Source organism: Salvelinus sp. IW2-2015, unplaced genomic scaffold, assembly GCF_002910315.2.
Source record: "Salvelinus sp. IW2-2015 unplaced genomic scaffold, ASM291031v2 Un_scaffold16475, whole genome shotgun sequence".
Classification (NCBI taxonomy): Eukaryota; Metazoa; Chordata; class Actinopteri; order Salmoniformes; family Salmonidae; genus Salvelinus; species Salvelinus sp. IW2-2015.
The window spans coordinates 13,173-34,694 of record NW_019957604.1 but is presented as its reverse complement, the minus strand read 5'-3'; the positions used below and the strand labels follow the sequence as shown (position 1 = coordinate 34,694).

The 21,522-nt window shown below is 43.5% G+C and overlaps 2 protein-coding genes across 2 annotated transcripts; one reads left to right on the top strand and one right to left on the bottom strand.

Moving 5' to 3' along the window:
- Window positions 1–4,053: 4,053 nt before the first annotated feature.
- mxtx1 (mix-type homeobox gene 1) lies at window positions 4,054–8,787 on the bottom strand. The gene is made up of 3 exons (XM_024146660.2): window positions 7,933–8,787; window positions 7,348–7,532; window positions 4,054–6,078 (listed from the first exon to the last, which is right to left on the bottom strand). Exons 1-3 carry the CDS (start codon window positions 7,952–7,954, stop codon window positions 5,377–5,379), a joined length of 909 nt encoding a protein of 302 aa, XP_024002428.1. The 5' UTR covers window positions 7,955–8,787; the 3' UTR covers window positions 4,054–5,376.
- A 979-nt stretch (window positions 8,788–9,766) lies between these two features.
- tmem254 (transmembrane protein 254) lies at window positions 9,767–13,412 on the top strand. Its single transcript, XM_024146661.2, has 4 exons — window positions 9,767–9,976; window positions 11,166–11,269; window positions 11,927–11,986; window positions 12,534–13,412. The coding sequence occupies exons 1-4, from the start codon at window positions 9,890–9,892 to the stop codon at window positions 12,655–12,657; spliced, it is 375 nt and encodes a 124-aa protein (XP_024002429.1). The 5' UTR covers window positions 9,767–9,889; the 3' UTR covers window positions 12,658–13,412.
- Window positions 13,413–21,522: the final 8,110 nt, after the last annotated feature.

Genomic DNA, 21,522 nt, shown 5'->3' with positions numbered 1-21,522 from the left:
AAATCACCGTCGAAGAAGAGGTTGCTTCACCTCTGTGTTGCACTCATCTTCATTACCTTTCTAAAGAGGAGGCGGAAGAACAAACTGACAAACACAAAGACACACCTGTGTTTCTGATAGTTGTGGGAACAGCTGTCTTGTTACACATGTTTGCCACACCAAACATTTGATGACTTCTCCCTTATAGTATATTTCCATTTGATGTCACATGTGCACATATGCGTACATTCCTCACCACAACAACTCTACAGTTCACGTCCCACTTTGTTGATAGTCCCTAGCCAGATGTCGACAGTCCAATCAGCATCAGGGGGCGTGGCTAAGAAGAGCTGAGAAAATGTGCCTTTGAACCTTCAGTGTAGCCCTATCATCACATTTTGACAGTTGCTGCAGCTGTCACATGACCAAACAATTACCTCATACTTGCTGTTAAAATCATGTAACATATTAGATGTTACACATGAGCCAATCAGAGAAGCGACGCAACAGCCTTTAGTCAAATTCCAAATGAGACTATCTGCATTGCCTTTATGTAATCTATAATGAAGGCACATAAAATGCATATGTTAATTTAGCCTACTGTATATGTACTGTATATAATACCTCATTTTACCCAGCATGTATAAGCTAGGCTCCTGTTGCAAGTTTGATGTTGTTTAAGCTACATGAGTTCATTAGTGAGCTGCTGACCTTATTTCCCAGTGGATGACATTTAATATCAACTGTCTATTTTTGTAACCGGACAAGGTTTAAAGGTGAAGGCATCTATAAATGACAGGTCTTGTCTTGTATCCTATCCCAGTAGTTCCTTTTTGACTGTTTTGATTTACCACTCTTGTAGAGAACATTTACTTGAAATTAAATGTGCATGCAAATGAATCAAAATCTTTGTCTCAGTAGCTACGGTAACTGATAAGTCTCCAGTGCTTCATTTGGATTGGTGCGCTCGTCTACCATATTTCTAGATACTACCTTTTTTTCATGTGACATGTGCACACAAATGCATGCAGAGACACGCACATGCACATACTTACACACACAAACACACACACACATGCACATGAACACACACACACAAACGCAAAGACGTGCGGACACACACACACAGTGTCAATTTTCCAATGTGTAACAAGCTTGGGGAAGACAGGCATATGACTGATGGGTTGTTCCATCAACTGCTGACAGTTCTAGGGTATGAGTCCAGCCTTCACAAAAAATATGGCCTGTAATTTCATCAATCCCTCAGTGTGGTCCTGTATTGCACATTCTAATTTAAGAGCTCATCTCAGGGCTTTGTGATTGCTCCCCTCTCTCCTGTCTTATTGCACATCTTCACTTGAGTTTGAGTTTATTTTTATTTTTACAGGGACAGTGCACATTAATCAACGTTTCAGTAAAAGTGCCGGTTTTAGCCAGCCGGCTAATTTTCAACCGCAGTCCCTGGGCAGGTTATTAAAAACAATTACAATATAGACAATAGCAACATAGAACAAGCAAGACATAGCAACATAGGACAAGCAAGACATAGCATACAGACAGAGCAACATAGGACAAGCAAGACGTAGCATACAGACAGAGCAACATAGAACAAAAAGCAGCAAGACAAAATTCATAAAAGCAACAAAGTGTTTCCACACCTTACAAGTTACAGACAACAGACATGGAAAGCGGCAACACACAGCTAGGGACCATGTTCACAAATCTGATTGACCTTTAGCCATGTCTTCAAGCATTTTGTGAAAGTGTGATATGCCATTGATTGATGCTGCTTGGAATGGGATGGGGGAAAACTGTGTGTGTGTGTTGTTGTGTGTGTGGTGTGTGTGTGTGTGTGTGTGTGTGTGTGTGTGTGTGTGTGTGTGTGTGTGTGTGTGTGTGTGTGTGTGTGTGTGTGTGTGTGTGTGTGTGTGTGTGTGTGTGGTGTGGTGTGTGTGTGTGTGTACATGCATATCTCTGTGTTCTCTTTAGGTCTCTCCGGTACACTACTACAAAATATCACTATGCAAATAATCCTTTTGTTATGTTCACCTCCCATATACAAACATTTTCCTAAATGTTCCTCTATGACCTGTGTAATGAATGATGCTACTGTGAATGAATTGTGCTGCTGGGTGAGAGCAACAGATGTCTCTCTTTCCATTGTGTCTCGCAGCCCATTTCCCCCTGTGGAGCAGGTGTGACTACAGAGGTAGCAGTCGCGGGAAAATGTTGGTCATAGCAACAGATATACACCTCCCTACTCAGCTGATCTGGTGGATGCTGTTGTATTATGAGAGGTAGAGTGAGGTCATCGGTTGATTCGATTTGATTTATTTCATTCATGCTTGCAGTCGACAAGACTGAATATTGCAGAATGCACAGTTACATTTAGACAAAAACTTTCAAAAAACAAAAACACAGGGTATTACATTCAATGAAAAGGTTCCTAGCTTACAAGAAACTACAGTTTAAAAAGTCACATTTGGCTATTAAAAAGTCTGATGGCAGTGGCTATGGTAGAACGTGTCAGCCTGTTTGTCCTTGTGTGGATGCTGGACAGTCGTTTCTGGTTGTAAAGTACTCTGCCAGTACTGTCTCCCCTTTCTGTGTGGTAAGACGTCATGTAGAAGGGTGGTCAGTTTGGCGCATGCCGGGAGGGATCTTCTATGGTGTCCATAGAAATCTTACAATATCATTATCATTAGACATATCCATGAGCGATAGAAAAATGGATGGTACAGACGGTCTTATTTGTATTATAAAAGAGTATGGTTTTAGAATTATAGTTGGAAACATATACAGTCTTTTTGAACCATTTATCCTTTATTTTTCCCATGAAGGTTGACTTTTTTTGAAAGAGAGACCTGAAAAAATGTCAAAACACGGGCACTACAATACATAATGTAGAAGCAGAATGGAGTTTCAAAACATGGGCTCTACAATACATAATATAGAAGCAGAATGGAGTTTCAAAACATGGGCACTACCAATACATATATAGACGCAGAATGGGTTCAAAACATGGGCCTACAATCATAATATAGAAGCAGAATGGAGTTTCAAAACATGGGCACTACAATACATAATATAGAAAGCAGAATGGAGTTTCAAAACATGGGCACTACAATACATAATATAGAAGCAGAATGGAGTTTCAAAACATGGTCACTACAATACATAATATAGAAGCAGAATGGAGTTTCAAAACATGGGCTCTACAATAACATATATATAGAAGCAGAATGGAGTGTCAAAACATGGGCTCTACAATACATAAATATAGAAGCAGAATGGAGTTTCAAACATGGGCTCTTACAATACATAATATGTTTTTTCCAAACTCTTGTGAATTTAATTAAGCAGGCTATGAAAAGCCAACTGACAATTATTCATGATATTAATTTGACCATGCCTTGTCACTTATGAACATTTTTGAACATCTTTGGCATAAGTTTCTGTTATAATCTCCACCCGGCCACAGGCCACGAAGAGGACTGGCCACCCCCTCGTAGCCTGGTTCCTCTCGTAAGGTTTCCCTTCCTAGTTTTGGCTTTGCTAGGAGTTTTTTCCTAGCCAACCGTGCTTCTACATAACCTGCATTACATCAAGCTGTTTGGGGTTTAAGCTGGGTGTCTGTACAGCACTGTCGAGAATATTAAGCTGATGTCACGAAGGGCTATATAAAATAAAATTGATTTAATTTGATTGATTGAATATAGAAGCAGAATGGAGTTTTCAAACATGGGCTCTACAATACACTAATATAGAAGCACGGATGGAGTCTTCAACATGGGCATCTACAATATCAATAAGAGAAGGCAAGGGAATGGGGAGGTTTTTTTTTTCTCCCAGAAAGAACAAACCAATGGGTCCTACAATACATTAATATGAAGCGAATGGCAGTTCTCAAAAACATGGGATTACTACAAACTAACATATTAGAAATGCAGTAATGGAGTTTCAAAACATGGGCTCTACAATATATAATAATAGAAGCAGATAATGGAGTTGTCAAAACATGGGCTCCCTACACATACATAATATAGAAGCCAGAATGGAGTTTTCATAAACATGGGCTCTTTACACATACATTCATAGAGCAGAATGGAGTTTCAAAACATGGGCATTACAATACATAATATAGAAGCAGAATGGAGTTTCAAAACATGGGCACTACAATATATAGAAGCAGAACGGAGTTTCAAAACATGGGCTCTACAATATATAGAAGCAGAATGGAGTTTCAAAAATCTATAAAAATGTATCCTATAAAATTGGTCATCATGGTAATCGAGCATAAGAGTAATGACAAATGCCACTTCATACAGCAGCTTGTATGGACAATTTAAGAGTTATGGTCAGAAACAGCATTATAATTGATACACGGTACATTGACCAGCTCCTTGCATTCCCATACTATGAATCTGTGACTTACAAGCACCATCTAGTGGATATATGTTGCTTTACACTGTGCAAGAGGGACAACGGATCAAATGCATGACAAATGCAGATGAGTGTAAAGGAACGTCAATTCAAAGCCTTACTCAGTGGATTCACAACCATCTTGAAGGCCTACTTAGTCTCTCTGTGTTTTAAATACCCTTCATTATGGCATGATACTTTATGAATCAAAACGATATTACTTCCTCTAAATCAAAGGTGTTTGAATACAATGGATTTGTTCTTATCAAATCACATGCGCCGAATACAATAGGTGTAGACCTTACAGTGAAAAGCCCTTAACCAACAATTCAGTTTTAAGAAAATACCTCAAAAAAAGTAAGAGATAAGAATAACTAATAATTAAAGAACAGCAGTAAATAACAATAGCTGGGCTATATACAGAGGGTACCGGTACAGAGTCAATCTGTCAATGTGCAGGGGCACCGTATAGAGGTAAGTATCTACATGTAGGTAGAGTTATTAAAGTGGCTATGCATAGGTAATAACAGAGAGTAGCAGCAGCGTGGGGGGTGGAGGGTGGCAATGCAAATAGTCTGAGTAGTGCAGGAAGTGATAGTGCAGGAAGTGATAGATAAATAAATAGATACATTTTAGGTTATTGAAATTAATTGGGATGAAGTACATGGGAGAATAAATTGAATCAGTGTGGAATTACTAAGGACATTTGATCCTCTCTCTCTCTCTCTCTCTCTTTCTCTTTCTCTTTCTCTTTCTCTCTCTGTCTCTCTCTCTCTTTCTCTCTCTGGGCGCATTTAGTCCACAGAAACACAGGCTATACAGTAAACCCTCTCGTACTCCCACAAACATACAAAATGCTACAATAATAATAACAATAAAGAGATTGTCTATCATTCAAAAAAAAAGTGAGATAAGACTTCAGCAGTAAACCAGTTCGTCCCCATTGGGGTGGCTGTCCAGTCCATCTCCCTCCTGCTACTCCCCCTCCAGCTCTCCCAGGATCTCCTGCAGGGACATGGCCGGGAGCTCTGGTAAGGGGGCATAGTGCTGGGCTTGTCCTGGGTATTCTGTGGTAGACATAGCCATGCTCCAGGAGCCATCCAATCGGGAACCTTGGCCTTCCATCGGAGGGGTGTTCTCTTGTCCAACCTCCCAGCAGCCGGAATCCGGGGTGGCTGTGGCCTGGGTCTGGGAAATGGGGCCCCCATAGGCTTCCTGGGGGTTGTTGTAGAAGGGCTGCTGCTCGGCTGAGCGATGGTAGAGGAAGGCCTTGCTGGAGCCTGAGCTGTAGTTCCTCACCTCCAGAGGAGAGGGGCTCCACATGGACTGGACTGGAGTCGTCTGATCAACCGCCTGGGGCCAGGCTCCTTGAACCATCTGGTGCCCGGGGCTCTTCATGTGCGTGCTGGAGCTGTATCCCAGCACCCTGGCCTGCCTGTTGTGGCCAGTCTCCTCCGCTCCAGGGTATGGTGGAAAGTAGCGTCCATAGAAAAAGTAATCCTCCTCCTTCACCTGGGCGGGGTAGGCAGGGGGCAGGCAGGGGGGGGTGGACAGAGGGGCAATGCTGTGGTGGGTAGTGAACCCACCAGGGGAGTGTAAGCCAGAGTCTGATTGGCACATAAACTTCTTAGCTCCCTTACACTTCAGAGTCCGAGCCCTCCTGTTCTGGAACCACACCTGGAGAGAAATTGCAAAACAACTGTGTTATAACACTGCATTTAGAATGTACATCCAACGCAAACAGAAACTGTGTTTCAGATAGTTGACTCCAGTGACGATAGAATATAATTATCTGCTTTGAGCCCATGTTAATAATTTACCAAGCAGCTGTAGAATACAGTGAGAGCATTGGGGCTTATCTTGCTTTTGTCTCCTCTGTTTACTATAAGTGTTTTACATTCTGCCAGTCAGACCAAACGAACTGCAGATAAAACCGCTTACATCATCATATTGAATTAAAAGATAAACAGAAACCCTGGTACCAGTATCAGCAGCACACATGCAGGCCCCATTTTGAACACAGGGCATTTGTAATATAAACCAAGCCCACTACACTCGCGTGTGCGTGCGTCTGTGCATGCATGTTCCAGCATGCTTATGTAACGGATGTGAAAGTGGCTAGCTAGTTAGCGGGTACGCGCTAGTAGCGTTTCAATCAGTTACGTCACTTGCTCTGAAACCTAGAAGTAGTGTTGCCCCTTGCTCTGCAAGGGCCGCGGCTTTTGTGGAGCGATGGTAACGACGCTCAGTGGGTGACTGTTGTTGATGTGTGCAGAGGGTCCCTGGTTCGCGCCCGTGTCGGGGCGAGGGGACGTACTAAAGTTATACTGTTACATTGGTGCCGTGACCCGGATCACTGGTTGCTGCGGAAAAGGAGGAGGTTGAAAGGGGGGTGAGTGTAACGGATGTGAAATGGCTAGCTAGTTATCGGGTACGCGCTAGTAGCGTTTCAATCAGTTACGTCACTTGCTCTGAAACCTAGAAGTAGTGTTGCACCTTGCTCTGCAAGAGCCGTGGCTTTTGTGAGCGATGGGTAACGACGCTCAGTGGGTGACTGTTGTTGATGTGTGCAGAGGGTCCCTGGTTCGCGCCCGTGTCGGGGCGAGGGGACGTACTAAAGTATACTGTTACATTGTGCCGTGACCCGGATCACTGGTTGCTGCGGAAAAGGAGGAGGTTGAAAGGGGGTGAGTGTAACGGATGTGAAATGGCTAGCTAGTTAGCGGGTACGCGCTAGTAGCGTTTCAATCAGTTACGTCACTTGCTCTGAAACCTAGAAGTAGTGTTGCCCCTTGCTCTGCAAGGGCCGCGGCCTTTGTGGAGCGATGGGTAACACGCTCGTGGGTGTCAGTTGTTGATGTGTGCAGAGGGTCCCTGGTTCGCGTCGGGGCGAGGGGACGTACTAAAGTTATACTGTTACACTTACATGTGTGCGTAGCTGCTTACCTGGATACGAGATTCAGGTAGCCCTGTTTTCTGGGACAGGCTCTCTCTCAGGCTGATGCCAGGGTAAGGGTCTGTCTCAAAGGTGACACGGAGTAGCTCCACGTGCTTTTTGGAGAAGCTGGTCCTCTTTCTGCGGTTGGTACTCCGGGACGAGACTCCGGTAACGGCCAACTGTCCAGGGACATCTGAGGGGAAAACAACAGGTTCCAGATCAGACATGAGCAAGAGGAGCCCAGGGCACGAAAGGTCGTGGCAGGTGGTCTTATCATGTAGTAAGTCTGTCTCCAGGATAGGTTGCTTAGGCAAGAATCTATATGTGACTCTATCACCTTGAAGCATTACGACTGGTAAACCTACCCCATAGGACCAAAACATCTGTAAAGTTCCTTTGATATTTCAAACCCCAAAAATTCATTGTTTTTACAAAAGCAAATGTTCAGTTTTAGAGAATTTAAAAAAAGTTACAAAATAAATAAATTTCCCCCCAAAAATGACAATAATTATAATCTGTGATTCACCTGGCCTACTCAAAGATAGAAAGCTGATATTGTCTATATGCTGTGTCAGCCAGTGACCTCTCCTTACCGGTGCTGGTGTCCTTCCACATGATGTGTAGGAATCTGTAGGTGTTCTGTGTTGCAATAGATGCTCCTCCATGAAGGCTCTCAAGACATAGCTGTCTCCCATATATATAGGCCGCCCTTTTATATACTCTGGACCCAACAGCTATCCCCGCCTTAGTTTGGCAGTTTAGGGGCGGGTAAGTTTGTGTTGCCCTGGGGGTTGTCTTAGCGGTACTGAGGACAAGATAATCTGAATGTTTTTTGGACTAACCAATGGCCCTCTCACATTCACATCATCCTCTCATCCTCATCACATGCAAGGTCATTGGCACACAAGGAGACATAAAATACATGACTGAATAAAATACTACTCGTGTGCCTTATAAACAAGTGTTTGGCATTGTGTCCACAGAAACTATTACAGCTGCTAACTTTTTTTTGTATTCACAAATTCATTGGTTTGTTTGCACCCACTAAGCAAACAATTGTCTTGAAGAAATATCAACTCACATGCCGTCTTAGTGAAACGCAAAATGCCATTCACGAATTGAACCTTTTCCACAACTGCTGTTTTCTATTGAAATGCAACACAGATGCAAGATATAAAAATAAGAAAAACAAGGATGTGTAATTGTTTGGTGATTAATAGGACCATTATCAACATGCTGCCTCACCTCCCATTAATGTATAGGCCCAATACAGTGAAAGGCCAGGGGTTGCGCTGGTTTCATCATGGCCTATGGGAAAGACTGACCCAGAGGACAGTGAACTTTCAGCTCAGTGACACTGATAGAAATGTAGGGACACCACACACAAGTATTTAAACACACAAGTAGTTGAACCAAAAAACAATAATATTATGTAAATAGTACAATATACTGTAATATATCTTAGTATTTTATCTCTTACTGGTATTAATATTATTATATAGTAATAATCCCAAATAACATTTAACAAAATGCAATAACAGCACTGTTATCTCTACTTTTAATATCAGCCGGTGAGACATTCCTTGTCTTTTCTTTCCTTATCTGGACTGCTAGGATCAGTGTCCCGATGTTTTGGAACGGCTACCTGACAGCAATTCATTCTGGGGGTTATGCAAATCCTATTACACCTTTGGTCCTTTAAGCCTATTGCAAAACCAGTATTGTCCTCCTCAATGCATACATAGCCTATAACATTTGCATTTGCACACTTCAGAACGTGTCATATGATGGCTCCTCACATGCTGTTTCATCACTGCTTCAAATAAAAGCTATATTACAAAATAAACAAGTTGAACTCATAGCACATGCAAATACATTGTCTCTATTTCACAATGGCCTCATGTAGGCTATTCTTTGAGTTCATGAACTGTTTTGCTCAGGATTTTAAATACTTTCGACACACAGTTTTACATGCAACGATCAGTGAGTAAATAAGTAATGATAACTAGTTTGACCAATTTCCTATTTGACTAATGGTGTAAAAACCATAAAGTGATTGATTCGTTATTGTCATGCAGATAGAGATATCTAGACTATGAGGATCAGCTTGTAAATACCTTAGGTCCCATGACCATTTTACTGTAGAACCATTAGCTTAGATCTAGTGTACATCCATTACCCACTTTTACTGAGCTTTAATCCTATAACTTTGAATAAAATAGACGAAAATCATTGGCAAATACATTTACTTGCCAATGATTTTCGTCTATTCTATTCAGAGTTGTAAATGTATAATACATAAAAAATACATGCACACATACAATGCATGCACTTTTGACTTTTCTCTTTATTTTAGTCACGGCTATTCCTATTTCGAAACAAAATAGCACTTGTCTCAAATCAATATTGAACCTTGGATATCATATGACTGATAAAGACATCATCCTACCGTACTCTAATCCCTTTCATAGACAGAAGTCTCGGTACAAAAAAGTTCCGTTGTTTTTGTTGCACGTGTTAATTTGAGAGCGGGACATATTAAACGCCACCATGGCCAAAAGCGATGGGTGTCATTATTTTAGAAGAACCAGTATTTTTTGGATAACTACAGTGGCGCTTTCGATGGGATACTTCACAGTAAGTCAAAGCCACAAAACGTGGATGGTTTTGAAGCAATTATAAAGCAAATTGTTGAGTTGACTGTGCCAGACTGTGCCAGTCACCGTGCCGTAAACATAGCCAAGGCGTCACCACGAATAGACTCCGGGTGAATCTCTATTTTACTCGGCCAACTTTCTGTCTTTTATTCAGACATTTGTTTTTATTGAATTCCCGTGAAGTCCAGGACGAAGTAGTACAGTATTTAGCTTACGAAGTTAGCCTGGATGTTGCGCTTGCAATGAAAGTGTATCCAGGTCATCAACCCTGCGAGTTAAATATGAATTATTCCTGCAGTAAGATCCCGGCAAATACAATTAATTTGAACATTTGTAATTCATTGAAAAAAAATATATTGTATAGTTTCCGTTGTAATTACCGACTTTTAAGCTATCTATTATTGCAGTTACTTGTGGTGTGGGGGGAGTGGAAGAATGTACCTGCGCTGCGGAATGGAAAGGTTCGAAAGAATTCCATGATATTGTAACGTAAGATAGCCTTTGACATTTCTCTAACCAGGGCTATTTATCAGCCATATGAACCCTATAGATAACGCATTATGTTTGGAATGTGGGGAAAGGGTGAGTTTAACCTAACATAGCAGGCGTGAAAATATCATTTGGGTGCCATATGTCTCTTAGTAGTTTAGTTCTATTCTGGCTAAATAATATCTCCTCATTGACACATAATTTCCCCACCACATCTATCGTGTACGTTGCCTTCCTCAGTCATGTCAGAGGTCATACTAATGTCAGGATGTGTGTGCCAACACGGGAACCCCAGTGACAACTGCTTGCTAGGACTGTCAGCAAAGCTAAATGAGTTTGGCTATACCCGAACAATGATGAGCCAAAAGTGGAGAGTTAGTGCACAATGGCCTCTGCACAAGCTGGAAGCCCTCTGGAATGTATTGGCCTGAATAGTCTTTTTGTTAAGCAGGTTGCAACCTGTCAGAGGTGGACATAATATTCAAAACTCAATGTTGCAGTGACCGTGTGATTATATTAGAAAATGACTTGGATGGGGGACATGTGTACCTAATTAATGTTGTCAAAAGTTGTGGAAGCAATTCATGTGTACTTGGCGCTGTTTATAACATGCTATTTAGTGAAAACTATGTGTATTCCATGAGTTGACTGTCTGGCCGCATCTCTGTTCTGTGTTTCAGTGGACAGTGTTCTGGCCACAGCAGGTCCCCTATGACAACCTGGGTCCGCTTGGCACCCTGTCCAGATACCTGGTGAACAATTACCATTCTCTCATGTACAAAGGGTAAGTTAGTGTTTCTCCATGATAATGTTTACACGATTCTGTCATCAAGTAGTATTCGTCAAAATGTTGGCCAAACAACTTTATAGTCAGAATGAGGATAGTCAATGTGAAATTGAAAGAAATGCTGAATGAAACTGTAGTTACAATGTCAAGCACATGCAACTTCTACAGTTGTTAGGCCTAACTCTGTAATAACTAATCATTTTAGATTTAGCATGGAAATGAACAAGGAATAATTACTGCACTGGGTAGGTTTGCCATTATACCATATCACTGTAAATGAGATTTCGAATGATGTGCCAAGTACCCACAGAATACAGAGGCTTGGTCAGTCTGCATAATCCACTGTGTCCCACCATTTTCACACTCTTATCACAACATTTTCAAACAGTGTAACACTTCCACTCATCAATCACATACATGACCGCTTATGAAATATCAAAGAAACACTCACACATTTTATATCCGCACAAGACCAATGTGTTTTCTGTTTTTGAATCTCTAATCAATTGCTGTGGTGTGGGACCATTACACTGTAGCTAGAGGAAATCATAAAATTATTGGTCACTTGCCTGTAAGACTGTTTTTAAAGAAAGCTGTTAGACATTGACTAGAAACATCCTCATTCTGAATGTTGGGTGTTGCTCTGTGTTTCAGATGGTGGGCAAGCTGGGTCATCCACGTGGCAGAAGCCCTTGTTGCCATGAAGGTCTGCAGGTAAGATGGATGTTCATATATCCATGTCTCCTCTAGGGGGTGCTATTGTTCTGCTTTCTATCAGGCTCCCTCTAGTGACATGCTATCACACCTACTTTAAAACCCCTGTAGGTCTAAGCATTTAGATCGCAATATCTACTAAGCTAACATATGTAATTGTTTTAAGATGGTCATAAAATGTATAATTTAGCCCTTTTAATTTAGAATTGTAGGACCCTTGTCGTTATAAAACAAATATTTGATAATAAATTTAATTTGGCCTTTACTGCTATGGCCCAACACATTGAATAACACATTGATAAATGGCAAAACCAAAAGTTCAAAAATAAATATTTTTTCTTTTATTTTGACCAATGTTTGGTGACGTTATTTTTGGCACATTTTACCCTCTACGCACTTTTAGCAATTTTTACAGCCGGGCCATTGTGTTGTAGTCACTGACACTGAACCTGAGACTAAACTGCTGCCTGTCTGTGTGTGTGTGTGTGTGTGTGTGTGTGTGTGTGTGTGTGGGATGTGTGGTGTGTGTGTGTCACTCTCTTCACAGTGACAAAGGGGTGGACGGCACAATGACACGTTGCCTCTGGTTTGTCCAGACGGCGCTGTTTGGCTTTGCCTCTCTCGGCCTGCTTCTCAAATACAAACCTGACCACAGGACCAAACAACACTGATGCCACAAGGAAGACCCTGCTGCAGAACAGAGTCTATAGTCTTTATAGACTACACCACCACTTCCTCTACAAATAATGAGTGGCCATGGCATGATGTGAACTTTTATCTGCAAACTGGTTTATCTGTTCGGGAACAAGATAGTAATTTGTGATTCCAGATTTTTTTTTTGTGCCCAGAGGACCATAAATAAAATAGCTTACAACATTGTGATTGTTAAGGACCTTTAGACCGTCTGATTGAACAGTAGAAACATTCAAGCCGTCAAAACTCTTCATCTTACAATACATAACTATTGTGAAGCTTCCAACCACACACCCAACATTCCTCAGAAAATAAATGCACTTTTTTTGTCCAGGACATTTTTTTTGGACAGAATGCAATGCACTGTTTATACAGAGATTATCACAAGGTTCAAAATGACAAAATATTTTCTGTTTTATATCATGATGGAAAAGTACCAAGTTTTCCAACAAAATGTTTTCTAATCATGCTAGAGAATTTTCAAATGTTAAGTTCAGATCACCCATTTTAATCACTGTTTACATTGCTCTATCTTGTTTTAATGATAAAGGACTACAGATGTTTCTTAACTTTCCTTAGATTACATTAGATTAGATGAATCCATTTGCCTTTAAGCATGAGCGTGCTGGGCATTAATTCACAAATTAATGTAGATAAGGGATAAGATGAGAGATGAAGAGTGAAGTTGTCTAATTTATAACCTGTGACAAATAAAGAGTGATTGATGAACAAACTTGGCTGTTTAAATCTACTTTATTTTTGTCCACCTCTGTCTATCATACTGTCTACACCTTGAGTGCTTGGACAGCCATGATGAGGACATAACATCATGGCGTACTGTCCAACAGAATCTCTTGTACAGGGCCTGGTTTCCCAAAAATATCTTAAGGCTAAGTTCATTTTAGAACCCTACAGTGGTGACCCGTCATTCAGGGAAGGTGGGGCTGTGAGCCCACATTTGTAGCAAAAAAAGAGTCTGTTTTGCATGTTATTTTGGCATTAACACGTGTCACATATCAGTTTGCAAACGATGTAAAGAAAATATATATAAACAGTATATCATTGAGTTAATAACGGTGCATCCAAACATGGTCTCTTTTTTGTTTTCTTGAGTAAGGCAGCTATAAAATGCAGATGTTTCAGCCTAGCTCAGCGCTTTCTGTGGTGGGGCAAGCCAGCAGAAAATACAGAGCATTGCGCAGTGATTGGCTCAGTGTTCTGTCACTCATGGGGACACTACGTCACCGCCAAGTCTAAGAGTAGAGCTCGAAAATTCAAGGCTCTTGGGTGCTTCTATAGAGTAACATTAGAAGTGTCCATCCAAGAAGGCTCAAGATCATTGGCCACAGATAAAATGACGTCAAATCACGTTATATCCATAGTAGCTTTGATTGGACTGATCGTGTCAACATCATACTTTCAAAATCTTAGCAAGCAGTCATCTTCATGAATCAAGTCAACAATCTACTGGCAAATCCTTTTTAATCCTTGTCATATGAAGAGAAATAATTACGAAAAATTGCTATGTTTTAGGTGGGAATGTACACATTTCCTGACTCAAAACCGATAGACAAAAATAACTAATTCGGACAGGCTCTTTCAATAAAACAACGAATTTGTCCACACTTCGTGGATTTGTGAATCATGAATTCACTGGCAACGGAGCAGAGCGAGGCCTGCCTCCAGCAACGTAAACCCATTTTTGCAGCTGTTTCAGTACAGCACTACAGGAAGAGCGGGGGTTAGAGGGCAAACTCCACTGAACAAGTTTCAATGTATGGAATCACTTGGGAGTTCTGGATGTTGAGTAAACTTCTCCTTTAACAAAAGGTCAATTATTTTATATGGCATATGCCATATCACCTTGGGAAAATTGAGACACTATACAAAGGGAAATACATTTTAGAGGGTCAGCTATATTTCCTTATATGACAAGTCATATAGTTATGATAGAAGAGAACAAATATATTAATTAATTTAACACAGGAAGTGGTAACACTTTGACACCCAGTGTCATAACACGTTCTGACACGGTCATAACGTGTCATAAATTGTCATAACATCTGACAACTTGTCATAACGTGGTCATAACACTGTCATGACCCATATATTTACACCTGTTGTGACATATATTGCGTTATTTTATGGCTGGTCATGACACCTACATAAGAGGTTCAAAACCCACATTTTATCAGGTATGAAGGTAAGATCGAGATGCAGCCAGGTGGTGGGGTTGGCGGACACCAGGCAGCGCAGGGTGGTCTCGAGGTCTTGGTTGGCTCGCTCCGACTGGCCGTTAGTGTCACGTTCGTTGTAATGAGGAGACCAAGGCGCAGCGTGATATGCATACATTCTTCTTTTAATGAAGAAAGAACAATAAACAAACTAACAAAACGAACGTGAAGCTATATAAAACGAGTGCTGACAGGCAACTACACATAGACAAGAACCCACGAAAAGAAAAATGGAAAATGGCAACCTAAATAGGATCCCCAATTAGAGACAACGATAAACAGCTGCCTCTGATTGGGAACCAATTCAGGCCACCATATACCTACAACATGCCTAGACTTACAAACACCCCTAGACATTCAAAAACCCTAGACAATACAAAAACAAGCCTACCCACCCTCGTCACACCCTGACCTGACCAAAATAATAAAGAAAACATAGATAACTAAGGTCAGGGCGTGACAGTTAGACTGGGGGTGGAATCCGGAGGACAGGCTGGCCGATGACCCAATGAGGGTGCAGATGCCTTCCAGAACCGGGACGAGACCTGAGGGCCACGGTCGGAGACCATGTCCACAGGCAGTCCATGGATCCGGAAGACGTGCTGCACCATGGGCTGGGCCGTCTCCTTGGCAGAGGGTAACTTGGGGAGAGGAATGAAGTGGGCGGCCTTGGAAAAGCGAGCCACCACAGTCAGGATGGCGGTGTTGCCATCAGACGGGGGGAGAACAGTGACAAAGTCCAGGGAGATGTGAGACCAGGGGCGATGAGGGACAGGCAAAGGTTGGAAGAGGCCAGCCGGAGCTTGTCGAGGGTTCTTGTTCCGTGCACAGATCATGCAGGCAGCGACAAAGGCGGTGACTCCGGAACCATGGTGGGCCACCAAAAGCGGTGTCGGACGAAGGCCAGGGTCCGCCGGGAGCCCGGGTGGCAGGCAAGCCTGGAGAAATGGGCCCACTCCAGTACCGCGGAGCGGACAGCGTCATTCATGAATATCGGTTATCCGGGAACCCCCCAGGGTTCAGCTGGGACCGCTGCGCCTCCCGGACCTGTTTCCCGATACCCCAGCTGAGTGCCGTCGCCAGGCACGAGGTGGAAAGGATGGTCTCGGGCTCCGGGGTGGTAGCCGTGGGGTTATTGCGGCGAGACAGGGCATCCGGCTTTACGTTCTTGGACCCCGCTCGGTAGGAGAGGGAAAAGTTGAACCGGGTAAACAGCAGGGCCCATCTTGCCTGCCTGGAGTTGAGGCGCTTGGCGGTGCGGAGATACTCCAGGTTTTTGTGGTTAGGCCACACAATGATTAGATGTTCCGCTCCGTTGAGCCAGTGCCTCCATTCCTCCAATGCCATCTTTTCCGCGAGAAGCTCCCGATTCCCCACATCGTAATTCCTCTCCATGGCGTTGAGGTGGTGGGAGAAGAAGGCACAGGGATGCAGCTTAAGGTCCAGGGCAGAACGTTGGGACAGAACAGCCCCCACTTCGACATCCGAAGCGTCGGCCTCCACCACGAACTGACGGGAAGGGTCCAGATGAACTAGGATCGGAGCCGCGGTGTAGCGGTGTTTAAGGCCCCGGAACGCCTGGTCCACGGCCGTAGACCACGTGAACGGAACCTTGGTAGAGGTGAGGGCAGACAGGGGGGAGGCCAGGGTGCTGTATCCACGGATAAAGCGGCGATAGAAGTTGGCGAACCCCAGGAAGCATTGCAGCTGCACCCTGGATGTAGGCTGAGGCCAATCCACCAACGCTTTCACCTTCTCGGGATCAGAAGGCGCTGGAGAACCTGCCGGACATGGAGTACATGTTCTTGGGGTGAGCAGGAGAAGACGTGGATGTCATCAATGTAGACGAAGACGAACCGGGTCAGCATGTCACAGAAAACATCATTCACCAGAGCCTGGAACACGGCAGTGGCGTTGGTGAGGCCAAAGGGCATGACCAGATATTCGTAGTGGCTGCTGGCCATGTTGAAGGCGGTTTTCCACTCGTCCCCCTCTCATATCCGCACCAGGTGGTAGGTGTTGCATAGATCCAGCTTGGAGGACACGGTGGCCCCCTGGAGCGGCTCGAAGGCCAAGGAAATGAGTGGCAGCGGATAACGGTTCTTTACCGTGATGTCATTGAGTCCCCAGTAGTCTATGCATGGACGCAGGATCTTGTCCTTCTTCTCCACAAAGAAGAACCCTGCGCCTGCCGGCAGAGGGACAGATAAATCCGGTAGCTAGGGAGTCCCCAATGTAGTCCTCCCATAGCCTTGGTTTCATGTCCCGACAGCAAGTACAGACGCCCCCGGGGCGGCATGGTGCTAGGGAGAAGGTCAATCCCGCAGTCATAGGGGCGGTGCGGCGGAAGGGAAGTGGCCCGGGACTTGCTGAACACCTCACGGAGGTCCTGGTACTCTGCGGGAATGGCAGAGAGATCAGGAACCACCAATAAGGACCCAGGAAGACGTCCCGGGGCAGGTTGCGCCGACTTCAGACAATGGGTGTGGCAGAACGGACTCCAGCCCATGATATCACCCGTAGACCAGTTGATGAGTGGGTTGTGTCGCTGGAGCAAAATCTTGGGTGCTCTCGGCCACAGGACCGTTGGGGACTTCCGGGATGACTCGGAGGTGAGGTGGAATCGCTGGACGTGCGAGTGAAATCGAATTTCCTCTCCATCCGTCATTCCCGCAATCGCCCATCGATACGGATGGTCAAAGCGATGAGGGAGTCAAAATCTGTGGGTAACTCTCGAGCCGCAAGCTCGTTCTTACCCTCCTCCGAGACACCGTGCAGGAACATGTTGAACAGTGCTTCTGGGTTCCACTCACTCTCCGCTGCCAATGTACGGAAATCCACTGCATAGTCAGCCACAGTGCAAGTGTCCTGCCGGAGCTGGATTAGCTTCCGGGCAGCTTCTCTCCCGGAGAACGGGGCATCAAAAACCTTCCTCACCTCTCCCACAAACCACTCCAGGCTCGCGCATATGGCTGGATGCTGTTCCCATACGGCGGTAGCCCAGGTGAGAGCCCTTCCAGGCATCGGCGTGATGAGGTAGGCTATTTTGGAGCAATCCGAGGGGAAGGAGGAGGGCTGAAGCTCGGAAATGAGCTCAGGAAATGACACATAGTAGCCCAGGAAACGTTCCTGAATAAAGCCCTGATCATCCACATACCTGACGATAACTGAGAACTGCAAGCAGACTGGTGGCACCATAGGTCCCAGGGTGTGGGGGGCATTTTTTACCCCCTGGGGCCCGGAGTTTTTCCTTATCTGTTAACCTAAACAGGAAAACTCTGGACACAATAAGGTATGACAGTGATTCATCAGTTGTAAAAATGTTTTATAAGGGTTATGGTGGGACCAGTTTTTCCTAATCAGATTACATGGTTTAAAAAAACTGGGGGGAAAACTCCTGGCACTGGGGGGGATGAAAACCCTGTCAAACTGCAGCAACCTTATACTTGTTCATATTAATTATATTTAGACTAGATTAGGAGGGGGATTTCCTCTACCCAGACACATAGACAACAACTGATAGACAATAGAACTCACAGGGCTGAGCTTGCTTTATGCATGTTTGCATCATGCAGGCCTATGCAACTGCGGGCCTGTACTCACATTTGTCATCACTATTATGTTGACCAGTTAATAATTTTTGATTGGAAACGTATAGGCAGCCTAGCCAGTTCAATTTTGAACATAAACTAAATTTCATCACATTCACATTTTCTTCTCACACACAAATGGACTATACATTTTTATTTTATTTAACCTTTATTTAACTAGGCAAGTCATTTAAGAACAAATTCTTATTTACAATTACGGCCTACCTCGGCCAAACCCTAACCCGGACAACGCTGGTCCAATTGTGCGCAGGCGTATGGGACTCCCAATCAAGGCCGGTTGTGATGCAGTCTGGAATAAATAAATACATAAAGTTACCAATTAGTTACCCTGACCAAATGGACAGCGCACATAGGCTGTATGCATGAAAAATAGTCTCGTTTTCATCCCATTCAGCATGTCAGATCTCTAATGTTAAGGTGAAGCCTAGGCTGCTACAACATTTATGTAATGAGTTTTTGATTGTGTCTGTCCGGAGTGGTTATGTGTTATCATCTTCGCTACATAAATACCTGAGGAAAGTGGAAAACCTACTTGAGCGCGCGCAAAAAAATGTGCTGCCTCTTTATTCTAACTTTTAATGGATGATGCGATGGAAGCTATTGAATTGATTTCGACATCCCAGAAAAAGACAGTAGACAGTAGAAAGTTACATACGTTCAGCAAGTAAAGCATCATAACGTGACATTACGCTGCAAGCTCCCTGTAGTTGCACTTGTTCGTGGAACTTTCCCTCTCGTCGTGTCCTCTAAAAGCCAATTATTGCATGCGCGAAAATAGTGGTATTGAGAAGCCGTTGAGAACATTCCTGTTTCTTCATAATGAAATTCTCTTTGTGTTGCGCAGTTTGAATACGCAGACCTTCGTCGTGATCGATGGGGCCTTTTTTACAGAAGCTTGAATCTGATGTGGGCATTTATATGCTGTCTGCTTTTCATTTGGCGTTTAGCAGAACGATCGATGTTCTTTAGGTCACTGTACCCCTCTTTCGCCCAAGGCTGACTTTCCAAAAAGCAGGCAAGGCCAGCAATACAGGCGGCTTGATGAGAGGCTGTTAACCAGCTACTGTTATACTTTTGAAATTGTTAGGATTTATGTTTATGCACTATAGCCCGCTAGCATATTGTTTGAAGATGAATATTGTTTTGTTACACACACACACAAACAATACAGATGTGTGTGTGTGTAGGTGTGTAAAGACTGACCAACATTGAGTGACAGGCCATAAAAGCTGTGGTCAATCTGGAGAGGGGAGGGGTGCATATCTCTAAGCCAACCAGGGAGGGTAGGGCACTGGACAATACCATATTAGGAACTGTTTCAGTGTAGAATCGACAGACACAAGACTGATCTAATCTACGCAACGACCAGATGCGGACATCTGAGAGAAGGGGACAGGCTGAGTAAAGTCTAAACCGCGCTCAGCCTCTACTGTGATAGGCCAACAGATGCGTTGGAACTACGTCATCACGGTATAAGAACAGCTGTTTATGTACTTCCTGCCAGTTCCCTGTTCTACCCTGCGTGGAGATACAGCGAACCCGTATGTACGAAAATTGCATTTGCCATTCATTGCTTGCGGTAATTAAACATAATGAAAGAAAGTTAGCCGACCTTGCTTTTTATTTATCCTGATACCGGATTTGTTACACGCAGCGTTCACAATACCAATTGGTATTGAACGCCCTCACCTTTTCATCATTCTCCGTGAAACTGATCTCAGGCAGAGGTCGACCCTCGGTTTTAATTCACTTATTTTCCGTGTACCCCCAGAAAATGAAAGGGGTTCTTCAACAAAAAGTCATAAAAATGTGCGGTAGCGCTGGCGGCAAAACTGCACACTGGAGCTGGTAGCTAGCTATTTTTTTTTATTTTTTTTTAACCTTTATTTAACCAGGTAGGCAAATTGAGAACACGTTCTCACTTACAATTGCGACCTGGCCAAGATAAAGCAAAGCAGTTCGACACATACAACAACACATAGTTACACATGGAGTAAAACAAACATATAGTCAATGATACAGTGAAAAAAAATAAGTCTATATACAATGTGAGCAAGTGAGGTGAGATAAGGGAGGTGAAGGCAAACAAATATATGTATAGAAATAATAAAATATAAAAAGGCCATGGTGGCGAAGTAAATACAACACAGCAAGTAAAATAAAAACTAAAAACACTGGAATGGTTGGTTTGCAGTGGAAGAAAGCGCAAAGTAGAGACAAAATAATGGGTGCAAAGGAGCAAAATAAATAAATAAATACAGTAGTAAAGAGGTAGTTGTTTGGGCTAAATTATAGATGGGCTATGTACAGGTGCAGTAATCTATGAGCTGCTCTGACAGCTGGGGGCTTAAAGCTAGTGAGGGAGATAAGTGTTTCCAGTTTCAGAGATTTTGTAGTTCGTTCCAGTCATTGGCAGCAGAGAACTGGAAGGAGAGGCGGCCAAAGGAAGAATTGGTTTTGGGGGTGACCAGAGAGATAAACCTGCTGGAGCGCGTGCTACAGGTAGGTGTTGCTATGGTGACCAGCGAGCTGAGATAAGGGGGACTTTACCTAGCAGGGTCTTGTAGATGACCTGGAACCAGTGGGTTTGGCGACGAGTATGAAGCGAGGGCCAGCCAACGAGAGTGTACAGGTCGCAGTGGTGGGTAGTATATGGGCTTTTGGTGACAAAACGGATGGCACTGTGATAGACTGCATCCAATTTATTGAGTAGGGTTTTGGAGGCTATTTTGTAAATGACATCACCGAAGTCGAGGATTGGTAGGATGGTCAGTTTTACAAGGGTATGTTTGGCAGCATGAGTGAAGGAGCTTGTTGCGGAATAGGAAGCCAATTCTAGATTTAAACTTTGGATTGGGAATGTTTGAGTGAGTTCTGGAAGGAGAGTTTACAGTCTACCAGACACCTAGGTATTTGTAGTTGTCCACATATTCTAAGTCAGAGCCGTCCAGAGTAGTGATGTTGGACAGGCGGGCAGGTGCAGGCAGCGATCGGTTGA

Bases quoted from the DNA above. Each gene is read 5' to 3' on its own strand.
- mxtx1 (XM_024146660.2), bottom strand. From the start codon at position 7,954: ATGTGGAAGGACACCAGCACCG. The intron at 7,533-7,932 runs GTAAGGAGAGGT...TTTTCCCCTCAG, and splicing joins GTGGAAGGACACCAGCACCG to ATGTCCCTGGACAGTTGGCC. The intron at 6,079-7,347 runs GTAAGCAGCTAC...ATTTCTCTCCAG, and splicing joins TACCTGAATCTCGTATCCAG to GTGTGGTTCCAGAACAGGAG.
- tmem254 (XM_024146661.2), top strand. From the start codon at position 9,890: ATGGCCAAAAGCGATGGGTGTCATTATTTTAGAAGAACCAGTATTTTT. The intron at 9,977-11,165 runs GTAAGTCAAAGC...TCTGTGTTTCAG, and splicing joins TTTCGATGGGATACTTCACA to TGGACAGTGTTCTGGCCACA. The intron at 11,270-11,926 runs GTAAGTTAGTGT...TCTGTGTTTCAG, and splicing joins CATTCTCTCATGTACAAAGG to ATGGTGGGCAAGCTGGGTCA.